Raw genomic sequence first — 18,589 nt, forward strand, 5'->3', positions numbered from 1 at the left:
CTGAGAGAAAGGAAGAGGGAAGTGATAAAGTCAAGAGTTCAGAGTATTGTTGACAGCTGGTAAAGTAATCAGTAGGTAAAACTGTTAATGAGAAGATGACAAGTTAGTCTGTAGGAAAGCACTACACAGCATCTCATGGTGACACTAGAGGCAATGCTTCCCAAACTTGTTCATCACTTCAAGCAAGCATCATGATTCTTGTTGAATACATTATGTTAATCAGTGTGTATGTATGCACGAGGAAAATAGAGCAATAGAATAAACATGTACTGGGATTGATGAAATGTACATGTACATGCATATGCAACCCATTTTGGACAAAATCCTATTCTATTATAAACTCATTCCTTTAAGCAAACAATATCCCTTTGATCTTTTCCAATGTTATCAAAATGTTGATCAATACTTCTTTTCAGTAGTCCTTTGATCATGGGCATCAAAGCTAAGACAAGTGCAAAGTGTACAAAGTTTAACATGATATAATCTGAACTTCTTTATACAGACTTTTAATCTATGATCATCTATCTGGCTTCGCATATAAATATATTTTTGACAGAATTGATATAATATATTTGTCCTCTTCTGCATGCTTTTTTAGCTACACATGACTCATCATGATGAACGTGTACCAACTATATTCTCAATTTAGTGGAGCTAGCTCAGGTTCAGCCCCCAATTGCTATAAAGGACGAACTACAAAGTTTCAACAAATTGATTATTTGCAAGAAAATACTTTAAATAAACCTAATTAATTTCTTTGTTATTCAAAGCTGTCAGCAGCGTGCTCCAACCTTGTCCATCATTAAAATATTTAATGTAATACTTTAAAGTTTAATATAATTAAAAATAGTTATAGAAGTGTAGCATAACACTGCTGAGCAGTAAATATGTTATACGTGATATGCAAGAGAGTGAAAGAGTTAGTCAGTGAATAGTCCTAAAGTGTAGTTACTGGAGTGCTGTTAGTTAACTGGTGGCAGGTGCCTGTTCTTCAGATTCATACTTCAGAAGCTAAAGTTTATAGGAAAGGAAAAAAGGAGGAAATTATTTACAGTAAAGGTATAATAAAACTAATTAAAATGCAGACATGAGGTAATAGTAATACTGTTCTGATATATATATACATGTACTTATGCTGTATGGAAAGATTGAGCTTATTCCGGATTTTTATGAATTATTAAACTTGCTCAAAAATCATGCCAAAGTCCCTGTACTATAGTACAGGCTCTTTGGCCAAATTTTGCCAAAAATGACTATGAGAGAAATCTGCATTTTTATAATTTTTTCTAATGCATATACACATTCTTATGTTGCATTTCAAGTTTGAGCTGATTCCAATCAAACTTGAATTTATTACAAATTTTTAAACTTGCTCAAAAATTGGGCCAAAGTCCCTGTACTATAGTACAGGGTCGCAGGCCAAATTTTGCCAAAAATGACTAGAAGAGAATTTTCGATTTTTATAATTTTTTCTGATGCATATACATGTTCTCATACTGTGTAGAAAATTTGAGCTGATTCCAATCAAAATTAAATTTTTTATGAATTTTTTAAAGTTACTCAAAAATTGGGCCAACATTCCTGTACTTATAGTACAGGGTCGCAGGCCAAATTTTGCCAAAAATGACTAGGAGAGAATTCTCTATTTTTATATTTTTTCCTGATACGTATACATGTTCTTATGTTGCATTTCAAGTTTGAAATGATTCCGATCAAATTTGGATTTTTTACGAATTTTTTAACTTGCTCAAAAATCGGGCCAAAGTCCCTGTACAAGTTACCTGTGACTTTAGCATTTCATTCTCTTCTTCCAACTGCTGGTTCCTCATTCTCAGGTCCTGGATCTCTTGTTTAAGGGCGTCCATGTTTATTGGCTCCGGTGGGCCCCCATGAAGCTGTCTTTTAACAAACCTAAAAGTAAGCACAAGTAAGCGCCATTATACATAATATAACTAATATAATTATTATCATTTCAATGACAGCTACAGTCTAGCCTGCATGCTCTCCAGCTGTCAGAATACACAAAGACTTAAACCGGTTTTAACTTACTCCATCGCATCTGCTGGCTTGTCTGGTTCTTCATATAAGCCTACAAGAGCTGTTGAGAGGAGAGAGAGAGACGAGGACTGAAATAGAGAAATGAACAAAAAGTGAAGGATCTGACCTTTAGTAAAGGCATCTAAGACTCCGGCTTTTTCTAAATAGCGACGGAATTCTTCTTTCTTAGAGTCGGATTGCTAGAAATAAGTCAGTAAAGAAGGCTCTAGAGGATTTTACACTTACTCTTCCTTGCTGCGACATTGCTGGTGTAATTTTAACCCGCACGCCCTCTAAAGCTGTTTGCTCATTAATTAGAAATAATTAATTTTTTTCAATGGAATGAATGGTGAAAAATAAATTAAATAATAATAATTAATAATAATAATAATAATAATAACAATAAAATAACAAAAATATAGTTTGATTATTAGAAGTCCATGAAATTAAACGTTAAAATTCTACACACAAAAACGCACACAAAATATGCTAAAACTATAATTAACTTGAGATAATAATAATAATAATAATAATAATAATAATAATAAAATACAGTACATGTAAAATTACTGAAAATGATAGTTAAGTAGTTTTTGAAGATATAATTGAAAGAAGAAGAGAAGAGACAGTTCTACAGCTATTAGTGCTACCTCTTATGACATATTTGAAGAAGACGACTCTACTTTCTTGCGTCGCTGCAGCATAGAAGAATTTGAAACTGGTTCCAATTTAGCCGAGGGCGGTTGATTAAGAGCAAAGAATGTTGCTGCCAGGGCACCCTAAAACATGATCGTAAAAAAACACGAGAGCAAGTAAACAAGTTCAAAAAATATTGTATATAAAACAAACCTTGATTTGAGTTCCTTTAAAAGATAGTTTATGGTCTGGTAACGAATCCCTGGAAGTGATCCATGGATGCTGTAAAATCTATTAATAATAATATATAACTATTTTAATAATAATAATAATAATAATAATAATAATAATAATAATAATAATAATAATAATAATAATAATAATAATAATAAGCCAAGGCTATAATCCTCACTCAATCTCTCTCTCATTTCTACCTGAGCAGCAGTGCAGCGTTGCTGTGGATCAACGTGAAGCATTCGTAGTACAAGGTCCTTGGCAGCAGCCGAGACTGTGTCCCAGTTCCCGCCGGTCAAATTGATTTTACCTTCGCTGATCCTCGAGAGAATCTTATCGGGGCCATCATCAGGACCTGCTGCAAATGGACACTCACTAGAAAAAGAGAGAGAAAAAGAATAAAAAATAGTAAAGTACATGTAGGTATACATGTACACCTACACACAATGTATACATAATACAATACAATACATGTACATCTACATACAATGTATACATGTACATACATATACAATACATGTACATGTACATGTACATGTACATAATACAATAGGGTATGCATACCCAGCGAGCATTGTGTACAGTAATACTCCTAAGCTCCATATATCAATGGCGGCATCGTATCCTTGTTTCTTAAGGACTTCAGGTGCAACATAGTTGGCGGTATAACAAGGCGTCATAAGGAGACCGTTCTCCGCCCGGAGCTGCTTAGCAAAACCAAAATCAGCTATCCTGAGTGAGCGAGGCGAGCAAGAGGGATCGGCATATAGAATATTGGAGGGCTTGAGGTCACGATGAACAACACCTTTCAGATGAAGATAACTAACTGTATCAGTCTAGACATAAGAGAAAAAAAAGGAACATTTACACATAAGTAACATTTTAAGAGATAAGGGGCTATAATTACCAATATGGCCAGAACAGCGGCTGCCTCTTTTTCAGAGAAGAACTTTTGGCTGATGATCTTATCCAAAAGCTCACCGCCTCTCATCAGCTCCATCACCATGTAGATATAAGTACCGTCATCATATACCTGCATGGTGAGAGTAGAAGGCAGAAAATAGGACAAAAAGAAATATACAAAGAGGAAAAGAAGAATAGTGTAAGAGAGAAGAAAGAAAAGAGAATGAAGACACAATTAATATTTGTATATGAGCATCAGTATCTCTTACATCTCTCAGTTTAATGATGTTCTCGTGCTGTGGAGCATAGCGAAGAAGAATCTACAAACATAAAATAATTAAAATAAAATCCCTACAACTATGACAAAAATGCACAATGTAGACCACAAAATTCTTCACCACTATTGGATACATGACTACATGTACATGTCATCTTTATGCTATTAAGATGACTAATTGGATTATGAGCTCACAGACACAGAAATAGCATAACATACAAATTGAGCTGTACCTCAATCTCTTCATCAACATCGCGTGTTGACTTCTCTTTTGATATTATTTTGACGGCAAACTCCTGATTGGTTGCTCTGTGAATGCACCTAACGCACCTGGAGTAAGAGCCATAGCCTAACATATCCTAGAGGAAGAGGGAGAGGGAGAGAGAGGGAGAGGGAGAGGGAGAGAGAGAGAGAGAGAGAGGAAAGTGCATGAGGTGAGAAAGTTAAACAAAAGAACAGAAATGAAGAGGAGTATTGGCAAGGCTTACTGTCTTCTTATAAACAAAAACAAGCAAAGAATCAGTACACAAATACGCGCATCCATACGTAGTCATATATCCATATTAATAGTTCACATACCTCCTTAATGTCATAGTCATCATTAATGGCAGTAGTTCTTACTGGTAACGGTGAACCCAGCTAAGTAAAGACAGAGGAGGAGGAGAAAAGCATACAAAAATTTAATAAAAACTTGTAAAATATCAAAATATATACTTACAGTTGACATGTGGGCACTAGCAACCCCAGCTGCACCTGATTTAACTTTAATACCATTAGAACTACTACTGGGATCATCAACCTAATAAATGGATTAGGTACATACAATGTACATGTACTACATTCATAGAAAAGACTATTATGTGTGTGGTTCCTCCTAACCTCCATTCCTAATAAAGGTGCAACGTAGCTAAACCCACGGAAGAGTTCCTTAGAATGAGCACTGACTGGAGCACCTGGAGAGTCTGTGGGGCGTGGTCAAAATCACAATCAATCAATTAATTAATCGATTAATTAAATGCTGACCTTTCGGGGTTCGTGATGTGAATTCCGAATCAAAATAAAATGCATCGTCGGCACTTCCACAGGCCGGCTTGAAAGGTGGCATCACTTCTCGTTTGTACAGTTTCTACATGACGACAAGTGATGTACATGCACATGTACATGTACACATGTAAAACGTAAATCAGCGTTTCTCATCTCTTCACTTACGTCCCAGTTGATGCTCTTAAAGAAAGGATGTGCCTTTATATTATCAATCCCATTGGTTCCATAGCCCAGGCGATTGAGAGGGTTACGTTTGAAGAGTACTCTAAGGAGAGACTGAGCCTCAGGTGACAGGAACTGTGGCATACCCAACTTAGCTCTGCAAGTAAAAACAAAAAATAATAAAATTTATAGTCATTCAAAGATTCAATTAGTTTATAGCTCAAAATTTCTACATGGGCTGTAGTACAAGGTGCATGTACATGTATTTTGTCAAAAATACATGTACAAAAATTTTCCATTTTTATATTTTTTTTCTGATACATATACATGTTTTTAGGTTGTGTACAAAGTTTGAGCTAATTTTCATCAAATTTGAATTTTTAACGAATTTTTAAAAGTTACTCAAAAATCAGGCCAAAGTCCCTGTACTATAGTACAGGGTCGTTGGCCAAATTTTGCCAAAAATGACTAGGTGAGAATTTTTCATTTTTATAATCTTTTATGATACATATACATGTTTTTATGCTGTGTAGAAAGTTTGAGGCGATTCCAATCAAATCTAGATTTTCAATGAATTTTTAAAGTTGCTCTAAATGCCATGTACTCATAAAGTATGCCTTTAAGCTCACTTAGCATGCATTTGTAAAAAAAACCAGTAAAATAATTCTTTCTTACTTTAATATCATGTTCATGGTTGCTTTCCTATTCTCGCCTTGAAAAGGCAGAGACCCAGTTAACATCTCATACTAAAAGAAGATAAAGGAAGAAAAAATAATCATCATGTCACACACAAACAAATTTGGCACAGAAATGAAATAGTTATTCAAATAAAAGCTCCAACAATGGGCCATTATAGCAAATATAAAAAAAACAAACAAGAAAGAGCCAGTGTTCCGGTGTACTGACCATTAACACTCCGAATGACCACCAATCGGCCGTTATATCGTGACCTTTCCTGTTGACGACCTCTGGCGCCATGTACTCCACCGTACCACAGAATGAAAAAGTCTTCTTATCATCCACTGACTCCTTGCTGAGACCAAAATCTGTTGTCGTGTGTGCAAACATTTAAAATAAATTAAATTAGACACAATAATAATTAATGCCTTGAGTATCATGTACAGTATATAGGCTTGATGAGGTCAGGCTACATGTACATGCACTGATGCTTGAAACAACCAGTTCTTATCTGGTTTGACCAGTTTATAAGGACATTAACAACAGTCCCACTAATTATTCCACGTCTTTAAAAGGCTTGACAGTAATTAGTGATTATCGTCCCACTACTATTAAACAATTTAACCACCACGCCTCCTATTAATTTCGCGTATAACAAAGTGAATGGATGTATGAGTAGCCCCAATGAATTATGTGCATTTACTATGCATACCTGTCAGTTTAATGTGTCCATCCGCATCTAACAAAATACTAAGAAAAAGGAAGAGATTCACATAGATGAGTGTTAAAAGAGAGAGAGAGAGGGAGGGGAGAAAACTAAAATATTCACACATTAAAAAATTCATTTACGTGATAATAACAGCAATATTGACACACACCGTAAACACAAGGGGTCATTCTGTATAACCAAGAGTACAAAATACCTCGTACTCTTGGTATAACCACAGACACTTAGTGACATCACACCAGATGATGCCACAACCATTAAATTCTTAATGGTTGTTTTGACTGCCTATAGTTTCAATGAGTATCTGCTGCCTTCCTATCATATCACACAAGTATGATCACTCATTCCTCATTCACTTCCACCTCTCTCCCTTTCTTGTTCTCCTCTTACTTCTCTGGTTTCAAGTCTCTGTACACAATACCCAGTCCATGCAAGTGGTGAAGGGCCAGTGCCAATTCAGCCAAATAAAACTTGACATCCTCTTCTGTGAACATGACCTGGAGAGAGAGAGAAAGAGAGAGAGAGGGGGGAGAGGTAGTGAGGGGGAGAGAGAGAGAGAGAGAGAGACAAAAAGAGAAAGAGAGGGAGACAATAGAGAGAAAGATGTAAACCGCTTCAATTGAAGCAGGACTCACACACACATTATCACAACAATAATTATCAATTACTCTCCTTTGTTTACTCAATGCCACAAACCTCTTTGGATAAACGTGTAAAAAGGTCTCCACCTCGAAGAAATTCCAAAACTAAGTATAGCTTTCCCTCGGTTTGAAAGGCTATTGACATAAACAACAAAAATGAATCATTGATAATATAAACAAATGAATTCAAGATGCACGTGTAAACAACATGATTAAAAATGTCAACAATCATTAGCTCAAGCTATAAATACGACATTTTATTAAAATGAAGAGAAAGAAATCAGGGGAAGGTATTTCAATTGAGAGTATACATTAATGTTTTCAAAAATAGCAACAGCTGGGATCTACAACTGTGCAAAACAGATATATCGTCATTCTATAATAAATAATTAATCACAACAACAAGAACAATAAACGCTGAACATATTACTATTACTACTACCACTGACCGTATTCTAAAGCTACCACAAAAGGATGACGGACATCAGCTAGTATATCTCGCTCCATTTTTGTTCTTATTCTGTCACGAACTTTGAGCGTCGCTTTCTTCAATACTTTCATAGCATAGAGCTTACCAGCATCATGTCCTACCAGTCTTCTTACTAAAAATACCTAAGAGAAGGAAGTAAAAGAGAAAGAGAGAGATGACAGGAAAAATGAATAAAGAAAAGAGACAAGGAAATGAAAGAGAGAGAAAGAGAGAGAGAGAGAGAGAGAGAGAGAGGTGTGTGAGAGAATCATAAAATGATATCACTGTTATGTACTTGTCTCTAAGTGATGTCCTTCATAGCTCATACCATACTAAACTCCCACACACACACACAGAGACAAATACAGACACTCTCTCCCTTTCTCTCACTCACAGCTACACGTATACACATACATATCATGCCAATATACCATCAATTAATTAATTAATACACACAATACTACACATCACTGACAGAGTATTACATGTACATACTATGCTGGCTATTATATGCACGTACATAATGTACATGTACATGTACATGTAGTTAAACAGTACTCAGAGACAGCTGTCACTGAGTCTCACATACATACCTTCCCAAATGATCCTTGGCCCAACACTTTAACTAATTCAAACTGTGATGGGTCGGCTTTTGGCAGGCTGCCTCTCTCAACTGCATGAGCCAGGTTTATCTCAGTTTCCTGTCAGGAAAGAAAAGAAGGAAGTGCATGATTGGACTTTGAGTAGAGTATCAAAAGTGGAGGTAACATGTAGTAGTAAAAGATGATTGAGTAAGCAGAAGGAAGAGAGGCTAAGAGTTCATAAAGTATTGGTATCAATGCAATTTAAGAAGGTCAAGACTTTTTATAAAAAATACTTTTTATAAAAAATACTTTAAGTACATGTATCATATCAAGATAAATCTGATTAATGAAATACTGATAAGCTAAAGCCCTCAGAAATACAACCACAACTATAATTCACTGTTTCTTTTACTTTCATACTTACTGTGCTATTTGAAGATGGACCTCCTGGTGCTCCAGCCTGTTGCTGATCAGTGACCATATCTTCAACCTGTGTGTGGCAAGAGTGAGAAGTAGAGAGAGAAGATGAAGCTAGTATTTCCCTGTCTCTCTCAGCCAAACTTTGTGTACTAATACTTCCAATATCCATCAGACTGGCTTTCATGATATATATAGTTTAAACAACACTACTGACACACACACACAAACAATTAAAAGGCACTGTCAACTTGAAATGGCCTCTGTCTTCCTCACTTACTGTCTCAAACAGACTTTCTCTCTCTCTCTCTCAACTATAAAGACAAAGCTTTCTGTTTACTGAGTATCCCACTCCTTCCTCCTCCTCCTCCTCTCACTCCTACATCTCTATCTCTTTTCAAACTCTCTTCTTACATAATCATTAATTATGAGTGCATGTTTCTTACTTCTTGGCTGTTCACTTCTTCTTCCTTAAATTTCATGGTCTGCCATGGGTGAGACTGGGCCAGTGGCATAATGGTGGAAGTATTCGTCTTGGCCTTTAGTGTAGGAGAAGATAAAGAAGAAACAGCGGAGGAGGTGGTGGCAAAATTGTTGTCATTAATTATTTTCGTCGTCTGCAAATATTGCGGCCGTTTTCTACTTGTCGCCTGACCGCAGACTTTGTAGCCTTCTTGATGCTGTATTGTCAGTTGAAGGTAGGGAACACTGTGTTCTAAAACTAGGAAAGAGGTCGAGAGGTAGAGAAACAGAAGTATTGATAGAAAGAGAGAGAGAGATTTTCTCACTTAACGAACCACAGGAAGATCCATCCCAAAGGAGGAGCTTAGATCTAGATGTTCTACATGCTTACCATTCATGAGTAAAGAGAAGTGAACTATTTTCAGCATGTAATGCTGGCAACAAACAGTTAAATTTAGAATAAAAAGTACTGGCCACTGCAGTATGGAATAACTGTTTCTGCAGACATTAGTTTGCAGTCTATTAGTCCTATGATCAGTCCAGGCTATCTGCAGAAGTTAGTAGTCTACAGCTGTTGAGATCCAAGGACAGCTAACTACTAGTTAGTTATAATGAGAACCAGGTGTCTTGTTATTATATAGAGTGTATTATATTGCAAAGCTTGTGTTGCATTTAGAGATACAGTTACCATATAGACTACCCCCAGCCCCCCAGCAGGTTGTAAACTGATCCAACTGAGAACATGGTCAGCTCAGCTTGTCTTACCCACAACAAATAGTTCACCTTGTAACGGCACAAATGGGTTCCCCGATGACTCAAACAAATATTTTAATGTTAAATAGAACCATTACCAAACTAAAGTTGTTGTGACTTGCATCCGTTATTAAACCGTCCTTAAAATTCTTTTGCAAAAGCCAGAAAAGGTGTGGCTGACTTGTAGGCGGAGTCATTTGAACGCCCACGCACACAAGAGCATGGAGCAGCAAGAGGAAGAGGAGGAATGCATAAGTAGTGCGGAGACAAGCCCCAGTCTCTCTCCTAAAAATGCTCTCTTGACTATGGCCGGGAATATGGACGAGGCATACAAGTCCTCAATACTCTCTTTCCCTAATTTAAAGCTGCTGGAATGTCACGGACAGATAAGAGAGTTACAAACGATAATAAGGAACAAGTGAGAAAAGAAAGATGTGTCATTCACGTGATATAATAATAATTATATTAGTAGTTAAAATTGTATGGGTAAATTAATTGTGGATTTTTGTAGGTCGACTACTCGTAATGAATTTATTTTTTGTGCCGATCGCTTGGTAAAATTACAATGTTATACATAGTTTATTGAATGGTATTTATACTTTAGATCAGAATTGTGGTTGAGCAAGGTTTAGACTGCATACCCACCTATGAATGCACTGTGACAACACCAACAGGTACACAATGCAAAAAACAAAACATGAATTGCATTTTGGACTTTGAAGGCATGAAATATACTGGAGTCAAGTTTGAGAAGATGACGTGTGCGGTCAGTATTGTTCGAAGTGGTGAGGCAACTTTTTAAAACTGTATGATCCATGCATTAGCGATTAATAGGGGAAGCAATGGAGAAAGGAATGAGAGATTGCTTCAGATCAATATGCATTGGAAAGATATTGATAAAGAGAGATACAGATACTAATGTTGCAAGGGCAAGTCTCATTAAACTATCATGTGATGATGATAACAAAAAGACTGTTTTTAGGTTTACTATGCGAAATTCCCCTCAAAAATAGAACACAGAACAGTTTTATTGCTATACCCGGTTCTAGGTTAGGCATATATTTATTACCAATTATGTTAAACTTGGCATCTATAGAGACAGGAGCAACTGTGAAAGCAGCCGTTAAAGTGCTCAAGGATCACGGAGTACAAGAAAAGAATATAGTTTTTGTTAATTTGTTTTCCTCATTTAAAGGTTAGCATAATATTGTATAATAAATTCTGTTAATGTATTTATACTTTTAAGTAACCAACTGTTTCCTTCTACACTCTGCATTTGTTTCCTTTCCTTACGTCAGGTGTGGAAAGTCTTTTAAAGAAATATCCTGAAATAACAATGCTAACGTCTGAAGTACACGAATTCTGTCCCAACCACTTTGGACAGAAATATTTTGGTGTCAGTTGAAAAAGGATAACAATAATCAAGAATAATAATAATAGTAATCAAATTATAATAAAATAATTGCATAAATGATATCATTGTTCATAGTAATTAAAATTAATAAATTGTAGCAAAATCACAAAAATTAATAAAGTTATTGATGCCGGTTTGCAACCAGCTATTCCTTTTGCATTTTACCTCCAGCAAAACTCAAGTATGAAGCCCAGCCCAAACTCACGATAAGTACAAAGTTCAATTGATGAGCAACTGGTATGAGCTTGAAATTAATCAACTACATGCAAGACCATGTGACGATCATGTGATAGCATGGATTTAGCTATTTACCTGTGCAATGGGCCAAAGGCACCAGTTGGCCTTCATTGTTGGCCATATCCTTGCTCTCACATTGTCCATGGCTTGATCATTCGTCTTACCCTCTAGTTTAGGTAAACTATTAAGGAGCCAATAATTAATCCTTAATCAAAAATCAAGCAAGGCTTACGTGAATAGATATATGGTATTGATGCTGATTGCCCAGTAAGTAAATTGATCAAAAAACATCTTAAGGAAAGCCATTCTGGTACCAGTGAGTGCAAGCTATACGTGGAGAGAGTTAAAACTAAGATGCAAGTTATCAGGTTGACGAACCCTTTTGACAACCATGTACTCCAAAAAATTAAAGTGCAAATGAGCTAACGGTCCCAATATTAATGAACCAAACACAGCAGCCCTTCCAACTCTCTGAAAGAAAAGGAAAAAATGGAGGATTAAAACACTGACAAATGTAGGCATCTTTGGTTGCACACATGATGAAGGAACCTACAGCAAAATTGAGCTTTCCATTTTCCTCCGGTAATATGAATTGGCCTATCACATCCCCCAGACCAAACAAAACTAAGAAAAGGGGGAAAAAGAGGAAAAGGGGTTGCACGAGTTGCAAGACTATCTATGGCAGTCACTTACTCCCAGAAGTGATGCTTTTAGTAATGACAGGCGCCTTTTCCAACTGACTGTTGTACCATGCCATTGGACTAAACCTCCTAGACTGAGTACGCAATGGAGTCTGAGCTCCACGCCTCAAGAATACAGCAACTACACGACCACCTCCTTGAAAGAAAGACGCCATTTCTACTATAATAGGGCGTGGCTGGAAATCATAACTTTGTCTTTAACTTTTTAGCTTCAAATTTCAGAATTTTGTGCAGTGCAACTCGAATTGTGTTCAATTTGCAAATTCAAACAAGCTGTTAAAACAATCAAACCCTTTCCATACATAAAATGCTCTTTCTTGGAAGATTCTTGCCCTCTCTCTTAAAAGAATGCTTGTCTACTATTTGCAAAATTTTAAAAAGATATTTTGAATACAATTAAAATTTTGCCTTTAAAAAAATTCATCTGTAAAAAGAAACAGGAGTCTGATAAAATATCATAGCGCACGTGTGTATCTAGGGTGTGGCTCATTGAGGCCACGCCCAGAGACCTGTTGTTCCTTTCTGTGGTTGTAATTTCACTAATTTGATTGCTTTGCTCGTTTCTTTTTTCTCTTAGCCATGGCAGCAGTCAACTATTACTACTCCAGCGTATCCAGCAACTTAGAGGTATGCCTTTTTCTATGCTAAATCCATCAGAGTTGTAACCTAGTCCCAATTATACCCTTTTACCTTTAAAGTGTTTATATGTGAACTATTAATGTTGTAAATTGATTTGCTTGCATTATTATTATTATCATCATTAGTTGAAAAAGAACCAGCAAAAGATAGAGATGATACTAGACTCAAAGAAGATACCATACAACAAGCTTGACGTTGCTGCCGACACTGACCTCAGGGACAAAATGAGAGGAATAATTGGTGATCCAAAAGCACTCCCACCTCAACTTTTCAACGGAGATACATACTGTGGGGTGAGCATAGGGAGACAGAGGGTTTGGACATGTATAATAATGACACTTTGTTTGTCATTCTTCTAATTCCAATCCAATAGGATTTTGACGCTTTTGAAGAAGCTCTTGAAACAGAGACCCTGGAAGAATTCCTCAAGTTGAAATGAGCTCCTCTAGTGCCTTCATGCTAATAAAGCACAACTATTGTAGACTAGCAATATAAAAGCTGTAGAGAAATTTATAGTGTTTGCAAATGCTTTTTAGTTAATGATCTTTATAAACTTCATCATTCCTCAGTTTGCTACAATTACGTGATATCTGTGTAATAAATGCCATTATTATTATTGGCACATGGTGCACAATAATAAGCATAAAAATACTTCTTAGTTTCAACATGATAACATATCTTTTAAAATAATAAATTACTATAGGATTCGTGCCTAATTCTCTCTCCAACAAAAAAACGCAACAACAAAACTCTTTTGAAGAAAAAAAGAGTCACACAAAATTGAAACCAAACCTCCTCTAGGTGCTAATAATTATACGTGGTGTGGGCTAGGAGCGTGCGGCTACGCCAAATAAATAAAAGTGCTGAGATTGTCTTCGTCTCTCTTCATGTACTTATTCTCAATGAGCCACTCGATCTGTTCCTTTATCATCTTCTTGGGAGGTATGAACATGTTCTTTAGAATCTCAACCAGTTCGGTTTGTAGGGCCGCGTTTGTTAGCCTCTTTCTCATTTTCATTATTTTAACTATAGCTTCCTACAGGAAATGTTAGGGTACATAGGAAGAGGGTACAGTTTAAAGGTTTAGCTTGCTCATTCGGTTTACCTGTGTTCTCAGTATCCTTAGTTGAACTATCCCTTCATTGTCTTCCTCTTTGGTTTTCTCTGTTGTCAACTGGAGTCGACCGATCAGATTAATCTTGCCACGCTTTTGAAGCTTTCCTTGCTTACTAAAGAGAGAGAGAGGGAGAGGGAGGGGGCAGGAGGATGATTATTATCAGAGTGTATGTGTTGTTTGACTGACACACTCACACTAGTCCGAATTCTTGATTGACATAAAACATTGTCAAATCGCAAAATTCTTTAAAAGAAGCTACTTCAGGTTCTGCCAGTAACACCTGACGCTTCATCTTAGGAAATGCAACCAAAGACTATAAAAGAAGAAGAGAAAGTACATGTGCATGTATTGCATAAGTGTACATGTATACATGTATATGTACATATACATGTACATGTATATGTACATGTACATGTACATATACATGTACATGTACATATACATGTACATAGGCTTACCCATAAAGTCCTCCTTAGCTCAGGATCAGGTAATTCTGTAGCTAATCTATAATAAGGATATAATCTTAATATAATATTGTAATTACGTGTACCTGAGGCTTTCAAAAGATATCTTATCTTCTGGTCTTTGGTTCCAGGCAAAGAGTACAGCCATTTGGAATGTCGTGACCTCCAGCTCGTACTTGCCAACTTGATTCTGAAACGTGATCTAAAGAAAAAGGAAAAGGTAGAGGGAGAAGAAGAGAGCTAGGGTAGGTTACCGATCCATTAGACATGATATGATGCCACGTTAGCTTTCTCCCATTGTGTTTCTTACGATAGAACTCTTCGACTTCGGGGATGAAGTCCTCCAACTAACAATAAACGAAATAATAATTACATGTACATGTATTGTGTGTGTGTACTTCGGTGGGTAATGAAACTGGTACTCTCTCTGAGCTCCTCGACCATGCACCAGCATTTAAAACCTTAATATTAACAAGGTCTGAAAACAAAAATAAAATAGTGAAGAACTGTGTAGCAGTGGAGTGACGTTACCGGCAGTATCGGAGCCTTTGTTCTTGTCCTTGAACTCGGTGTTGAGATCATCGCTGACTTTAATGTCTTGAAACATACGAGCGAGTTTATTAACATACTCTGCCGGCATCCCAACATCCTTGGAAAGGGAAAATGAGATTTATTTAAAAAGTGAAGTTGGGATAGGAACTCACCCTCAGCCATTCAACCATGTTCTCTTCCTTTTCGCTGTCAGCTGATGTCTCTAGTATCAATCGTCTCGTTAAATGCGTTTTGTGATATCTCATGAAGACGTCTTTATTTTGGACGTACTTGAGGACAAGAAGCTAGAAATGAACACAACAATAATATTGTCATTAGAAATAATTGATGTTGTGAAAATAGAACACTCAATACTGCTAAAGCATCTATACAAGTAGATTGATGTCCTTATGCTATGTAGAAATGTTGAGCTGATTCCAATGAATATTTTTCGCATCATAGCCATTTATAAAAATAAGCCAATTTCTGAAAAATACCCAAGGCTATAGCCCATGGTTTTTCCAAAAAATGGCTCCGAAATCATCCCCAATTTTTATTACATTTTCTGATACATATTGATGTACTTATGCTATGTAGAAAGTTTGAGCTGACTCTGGCAAATATTTTTCAAGTTATGGCCAAATTTTGAAATAGGCCAATTTCTAAAAAATGCCCAAGGCTATAGTATAGCCCATGGTTTTTTCCAAAAAATGGCTCCGAAATCACCCCCAATTTTTATTACATTTTCAGATACATATTGATGTACTTATGCTATGTAGAAAGTTTGAGCCGATTCCGACTTCAATTTTTAAAGTTATGGCCATTTTAAAAATAGGCTGATTCCGATTATAATTATTGAACTTGAGAACATTGAAGATTTACATTAGTTGTACTGCTACAGCAATCTCTCAGTGTCCCTTACCACACTCCGTAGTTTCTCATCAATCTCTTCAGAAGTCAGTTTCTTACTGAGAGGAGTCTTACGAAGTAGCAAGTCACAATAATTAGCTAACAGTTCGGGGCACTTGGATTCCGGATGAGTCTTTGAAGCACCAGATACTCTATACATAGAACTGTATGAGAACAGGGACTATATTCATGTGACTTACTTTCCTTTAGTGCCAAGCTCCAATTTAAATACAGAGACATCGTTAACAACTTTCTTATAAGCCTAAGAGAAGAGAGAGATGAATAGAGGTAGATAGATACAGAGGGTTTTATAAGAAAAATGGCGAGACTAACTATATCTCTTGATGTTAAAAATCTAGAATCGTCACCAAAAGCATCTTTGACTAACTCGCTAAACAATTTAAATAATTTCAACAACTCCTCAATATATTTCTCTGAGTCCTAATAAAAAATTAAAACAACAATCGCCATTTTAAAATTTCATACCCAAATAAACACCAATAGGTGTTTTCCTAGACTTACCGTCGTAATGACTTCAGCATGAGCCTTCATGTCTGATAGCCCAGTATTGACAATATGAGACTCTAAACACTTTAACATTGGGTCCACCCCATTGGCTATACGGTCCATCAAACGATACATTACCATTAGCTCTGGATTGATAAGGATTGATAGAACATAACCCAGTACAACACACATTCCACTTACTCTCCACTTCATTGGCCGAGATAAGTTTGGGACACTCCTCCAGTATGACATCACTGTGCGTCTTTATTAATATTCTATCCAACTCGGTCATTACCTGCAATGATTAATAATTATATTCAATATAATGATTTTTATTATTCTTTTATTTACTAGTTTCACTGATTGACTGTCCTTTGAGGTTTCTAAATAACGAGTCGCTCTTCTCTGCTCCTCCGAAATCTTATCACTTGCCTGTAAAGAGAGAAAGAGAGAGAGAGAGAGAATAAAAAAAAGACAGAAAGAGATTGCTTCCCCTTACATATCTCATATAATTCTGTACTCCATTCTCGCTCAGATACTGAGAGGAGCTAGACGTGTAGAACTCTTTTGTAGCTTCGAGGTAAGACTTTTCAAAGTACTCCAGATAAATTTGTAACTTGTTTGACGTGTCCGTGCATAAATTGACTATAAAGAGAGGAGAGAATAAGAAAGTGAATGTCAGATAACATAATACATACACGTACATACATGTACATACACAATAATACAATAACTTTATCAAGCGTACAGTACATATTCATAATAGACTTTAGCCATTAGATGTATCTATAAAGTTGGTCTTATTTACTCACCGAAAGACTCCCTGACTCCAATAACTAGTTGTGCGTCATAAGCTTCTCCTGACCTCTCCTTATACAAGAAAGACATGGCAGCTGACAATAACTGAGACCTGACGTCAGCAAATATGCTCCTGTTCCATGTCTGGAGCATTAGCTGGGAGGAAAGAGAGGAGAGGAAGAAAAAAAGAAGACATACATTTACATGTACAATTAAACTCGGCATTAAAAAGAGAGAAGGTTAACCCCTACCACTTGAACTTTATTTCCTTCTTGTCTTTTCTTATTCGCTTTATTTGCACTGTTCTCGACTTCTATAGACTGGAAAAAAACAAGAGATGTCCATTCGTATAAAGCAGAGACTGCCTACCTGGAAGGGAAGGGGAAGGTACTGACATTGTGTGAAGAACTTTGTCCATTCCTTTATGTAAGCTTTCAATAGAGCACTCTCTTCCTTATGCTGACTGACAGACTGGGGAAAAGAAAGGTGGAGAGGTAATAGCAGATTAGGAAATATTAATAATTATTGGTAATTCTATGACTGAATTATATTATACTGGCAGATTTTGAATTTGGTATAGCCATGTGTCATTGAGCATGTGCTCAGAATAGAGCAAAATTGTGGATTTAATTTTGGCAACTTTAGTATTTTTTTATTCACAAATATTATGGAACTCTTGTCAATTTTTCCCACTATTGTGGTACCACTCATGTTCCCTTACCGTTTGTATTTCTCTAGTAAACTCGAGTATAACCTCCTCTAAAGCTTTCTGTATCTTAGCCGGAGCCTTTTCATCCCAACTACAGACTGTATGTACGTCCCTAATAATTACAATAGGGAAATTAGTAATAATAATATTTGTTTTATTAGCTGTTCAAATAATTATTAACTAATTTGTCTCTCTCATAAACAATAATTAATGAATTACAAAGTACGTATACAATTACCAGAAAAGGTCTTGCCATTCCTGTCTAGTAATTTCTTGCTGTTTCAAGAGTTTAACGACAATTGGTTGCATCTTTGGCCACTGATCCGTGAAGTTAGAACTACCATTCCCTCTTAAAAGAGCAGACGAGGTCCCAACGGAGGCCATCTTGTTCTACTTCACTCTTTACTTTACCTTTAAGACTAGAGATATTGCTAATAAGGAAAAGAGTAATAACAGAAAGAGGCTATAATACCAGTGAGTGCTCTATGCTTGCAATGTCACAGTATAAACCACGCCTATTGGTTACGCCCTTTAATACC

The 18,589-nt window shown here is 36.4% G+C and overlaps 6 protein-coding genes across 6 annotated transcripts; 2 read left to right on the top strand and 4 right to left on the bottom strand.

The window, feature by feature from the left end:
- Window positions 1–815: 815 nt before the first annotated feature.
- LOC100638202 (C-Myc-binding protein homolog) lies at window positions 816–2,362 on the bottom strand. The gene is made up of 5 exons (XM_003384021.3): window positions 2,284–2,362; window positions 2,165–2,237; window positions 2,050–2,098; window positions 1,782–1,911; window positions 816–1,011 (listed from the first exon to the last, which is right to left on the bottom strand). Exons 1-5 carry the CDS (start codon window positions 2,299–2,301, stop codon window positions 967–969), a joined length of 315 nt encoding a protein of 104 aa, XP_003384069.1. The 5' UTR covers window positions 2,302–2,362; the 3' UTR covers window positions 816–966.
- Window positions 2,363–2,456: 94 nt separating this feature from the next.
- LOC100634677 (ribosomal protein S6 kinase alpha-3) lies at window positions 2,457–9,632 on the bottom strand. The gene is made up of 21 exons (XM_019993090.1): window positions 9,256–9,632; window positions 8,817–8,882; window positions 8,402–8,509; window positions 7,789–7,951; window positions 7,395–7,474; window positions 7,089–7,195; window positions 6,684–6,721; window positions 6,200–6,339; window positions 5,969–6,039; window positions 5,297–5,450; window positions 5,111–5,213; window positions 4,967–5,049; window positions 4,806–4,886; window positions 4,667–4,726; window positions 4,321–4,446; window positions 4,080–4,130; window positions 3,815–3,940; window positions 3,472–3,743; window positions 3,108–3,282; window positions 2,887–2,964; window positions 2,457–2,816 (listed from the first exon to the last, which is right to left on the bottom strand). Exons 1-21 carry the CDS (start codon window positions 9,322–9,324, stop codon window positions 2,691–2,693), a joined length of 2,277 nt encoding a protein of 758 aa, XP_019848649.1. The 5' UTR covers window positions 9,325–9,632; the 3' UTR covers window positions 2,457–2,690.
- A 566-nt stretch (window positions 9,633–10,198) lies between these two features.
- On the top strand, window positions 10,199–11,492 carry LOC100638330 (uracil phosphoribosyltransferase homolog). Its single transcript, XM_003384022.3, has 8 exons — window positions 10,199–10,442; window positions 10,536–10,578; window positions 10,629–10,698; window positions 10,747–10,809; window positions 10,859–10,953; window positions 11,007–11,073; window positions 11,121–11,219; window positions 11,323–11,492. The coding sequence occupies exons 1-8, from the start codon at window positions 10,246–10,248 to the stop codon at window positions 11,427–11,429; spliced, it is 741 nt and encodes a 246-aa protein (XP_003384070.2). The 5' UTR covers window positions 10,199–10,245; the 3' UTR covers window positions 11,430–11,492.
- Window positions 11,493–11,495: 3 nt separating this feature from the next.
- On the bottom strand, window positions 11,496–12,569 carry LOC100634801 (protein SYM1-like). The gene is made up of 6 exons (XM_003383994.2): window positions 12,369–12,569; window positions 12,229–12,299; window positions 12,054–12,146; window positions 11,908–12,002; window positions 11,751–11,856; window positions 11,496–11,697 (listed from the first exon to the last, which is right to left on the bottom strand). Exons 1-6 carry the CDS (start codon window positions 12,529–12,531, stop codon window positions 11,584–11,586), a joined length of 642 nt encoding a protein of 213 aa, XP_003384042.1. The 5' UTR covers window positions 12,532–12,569; the 3' UTR covers window positions 11,496–11,583.
- A 288-nt stretch (window positions 12,570–12,857) lies between these two features.
- LOC100634926 (SH3 domain-binding glutamic acid-rich-like protein 3) lies at window positions 12,858–13,573 on the top strand. The gene is made up of 3 exons (XM_003383995.3): window positions 12,858–13,003; window positions 13,141–13,308; window positions 13,389–13,573. Exons 1-3 carry the CDS (start codon window positions 12,956–12,958, stop codon window positions 13,452–13,454), a joined length of 282 nt encoding a protein of 93 aa, XP_003384043.1. The 5' UTR covers window positions 12,858–12,955; the 3' UTR covers window positions 13,455–13,573.
- LOC100638456 (cullin-5) lies at window positions 13,559–18,538 on the bottom strand. The gene is made up of 21 exons (XM_019993089.1): window positions 18,289–18,538; window positions 18,063–18,162; window positions 17,711–17,812; window positions 17,593–17,661; window positions 17,356–17,497; window positions 17,043–17,188; window positions 16,895–16,975; window positions 16,745–16,838; window positions 16,559–16,689; window positions 16,370–16,477; window positions 16,237–16,298; window positions 16,050–16,188; window positions 15,301–15,432; window positions 15,128–15,245; window positions 14,995–15,074; window positions 14,851–14,943; window positions 14,683–14,798; window positions 14,591–14,636; window positions 14,327–14,445; window positions 14,121–14,244; window positions 13,559–14,051 (listed from the first exon to the last, which is right to left on the bottom strand). The coding sequence occupies exons 1-21, from the start codon at window positions 18,432–18,434 to the stop codon at window positions 13,857–13,859; spliced, it is 2,343 nt and encodes a 780-aa protein (XP_019848648.1). The 5' UTR covers window positions 18,435–18,538; the 3' UTR covers window positions 13,559–13,856.
- Window positions 18,539–18,589: the final 51 nt, after the last annotated feature.

The sequence above is a fragment of the Amphimedon queenslandica genome, unplaced genomic scaffold (assembly GCF_000090795.2).
Source record: "Amphimedon queenslandica unplaced genomic scaffold, v1.1 AMPQUscaffold_13501, whole genome shotgun sequence".
NCBI lineage: Eukaryota > Metazoa > Porifera > Demospongiae > Haplosclerida > Niphatidae > Amphimedon > Amphimedon queenslandica.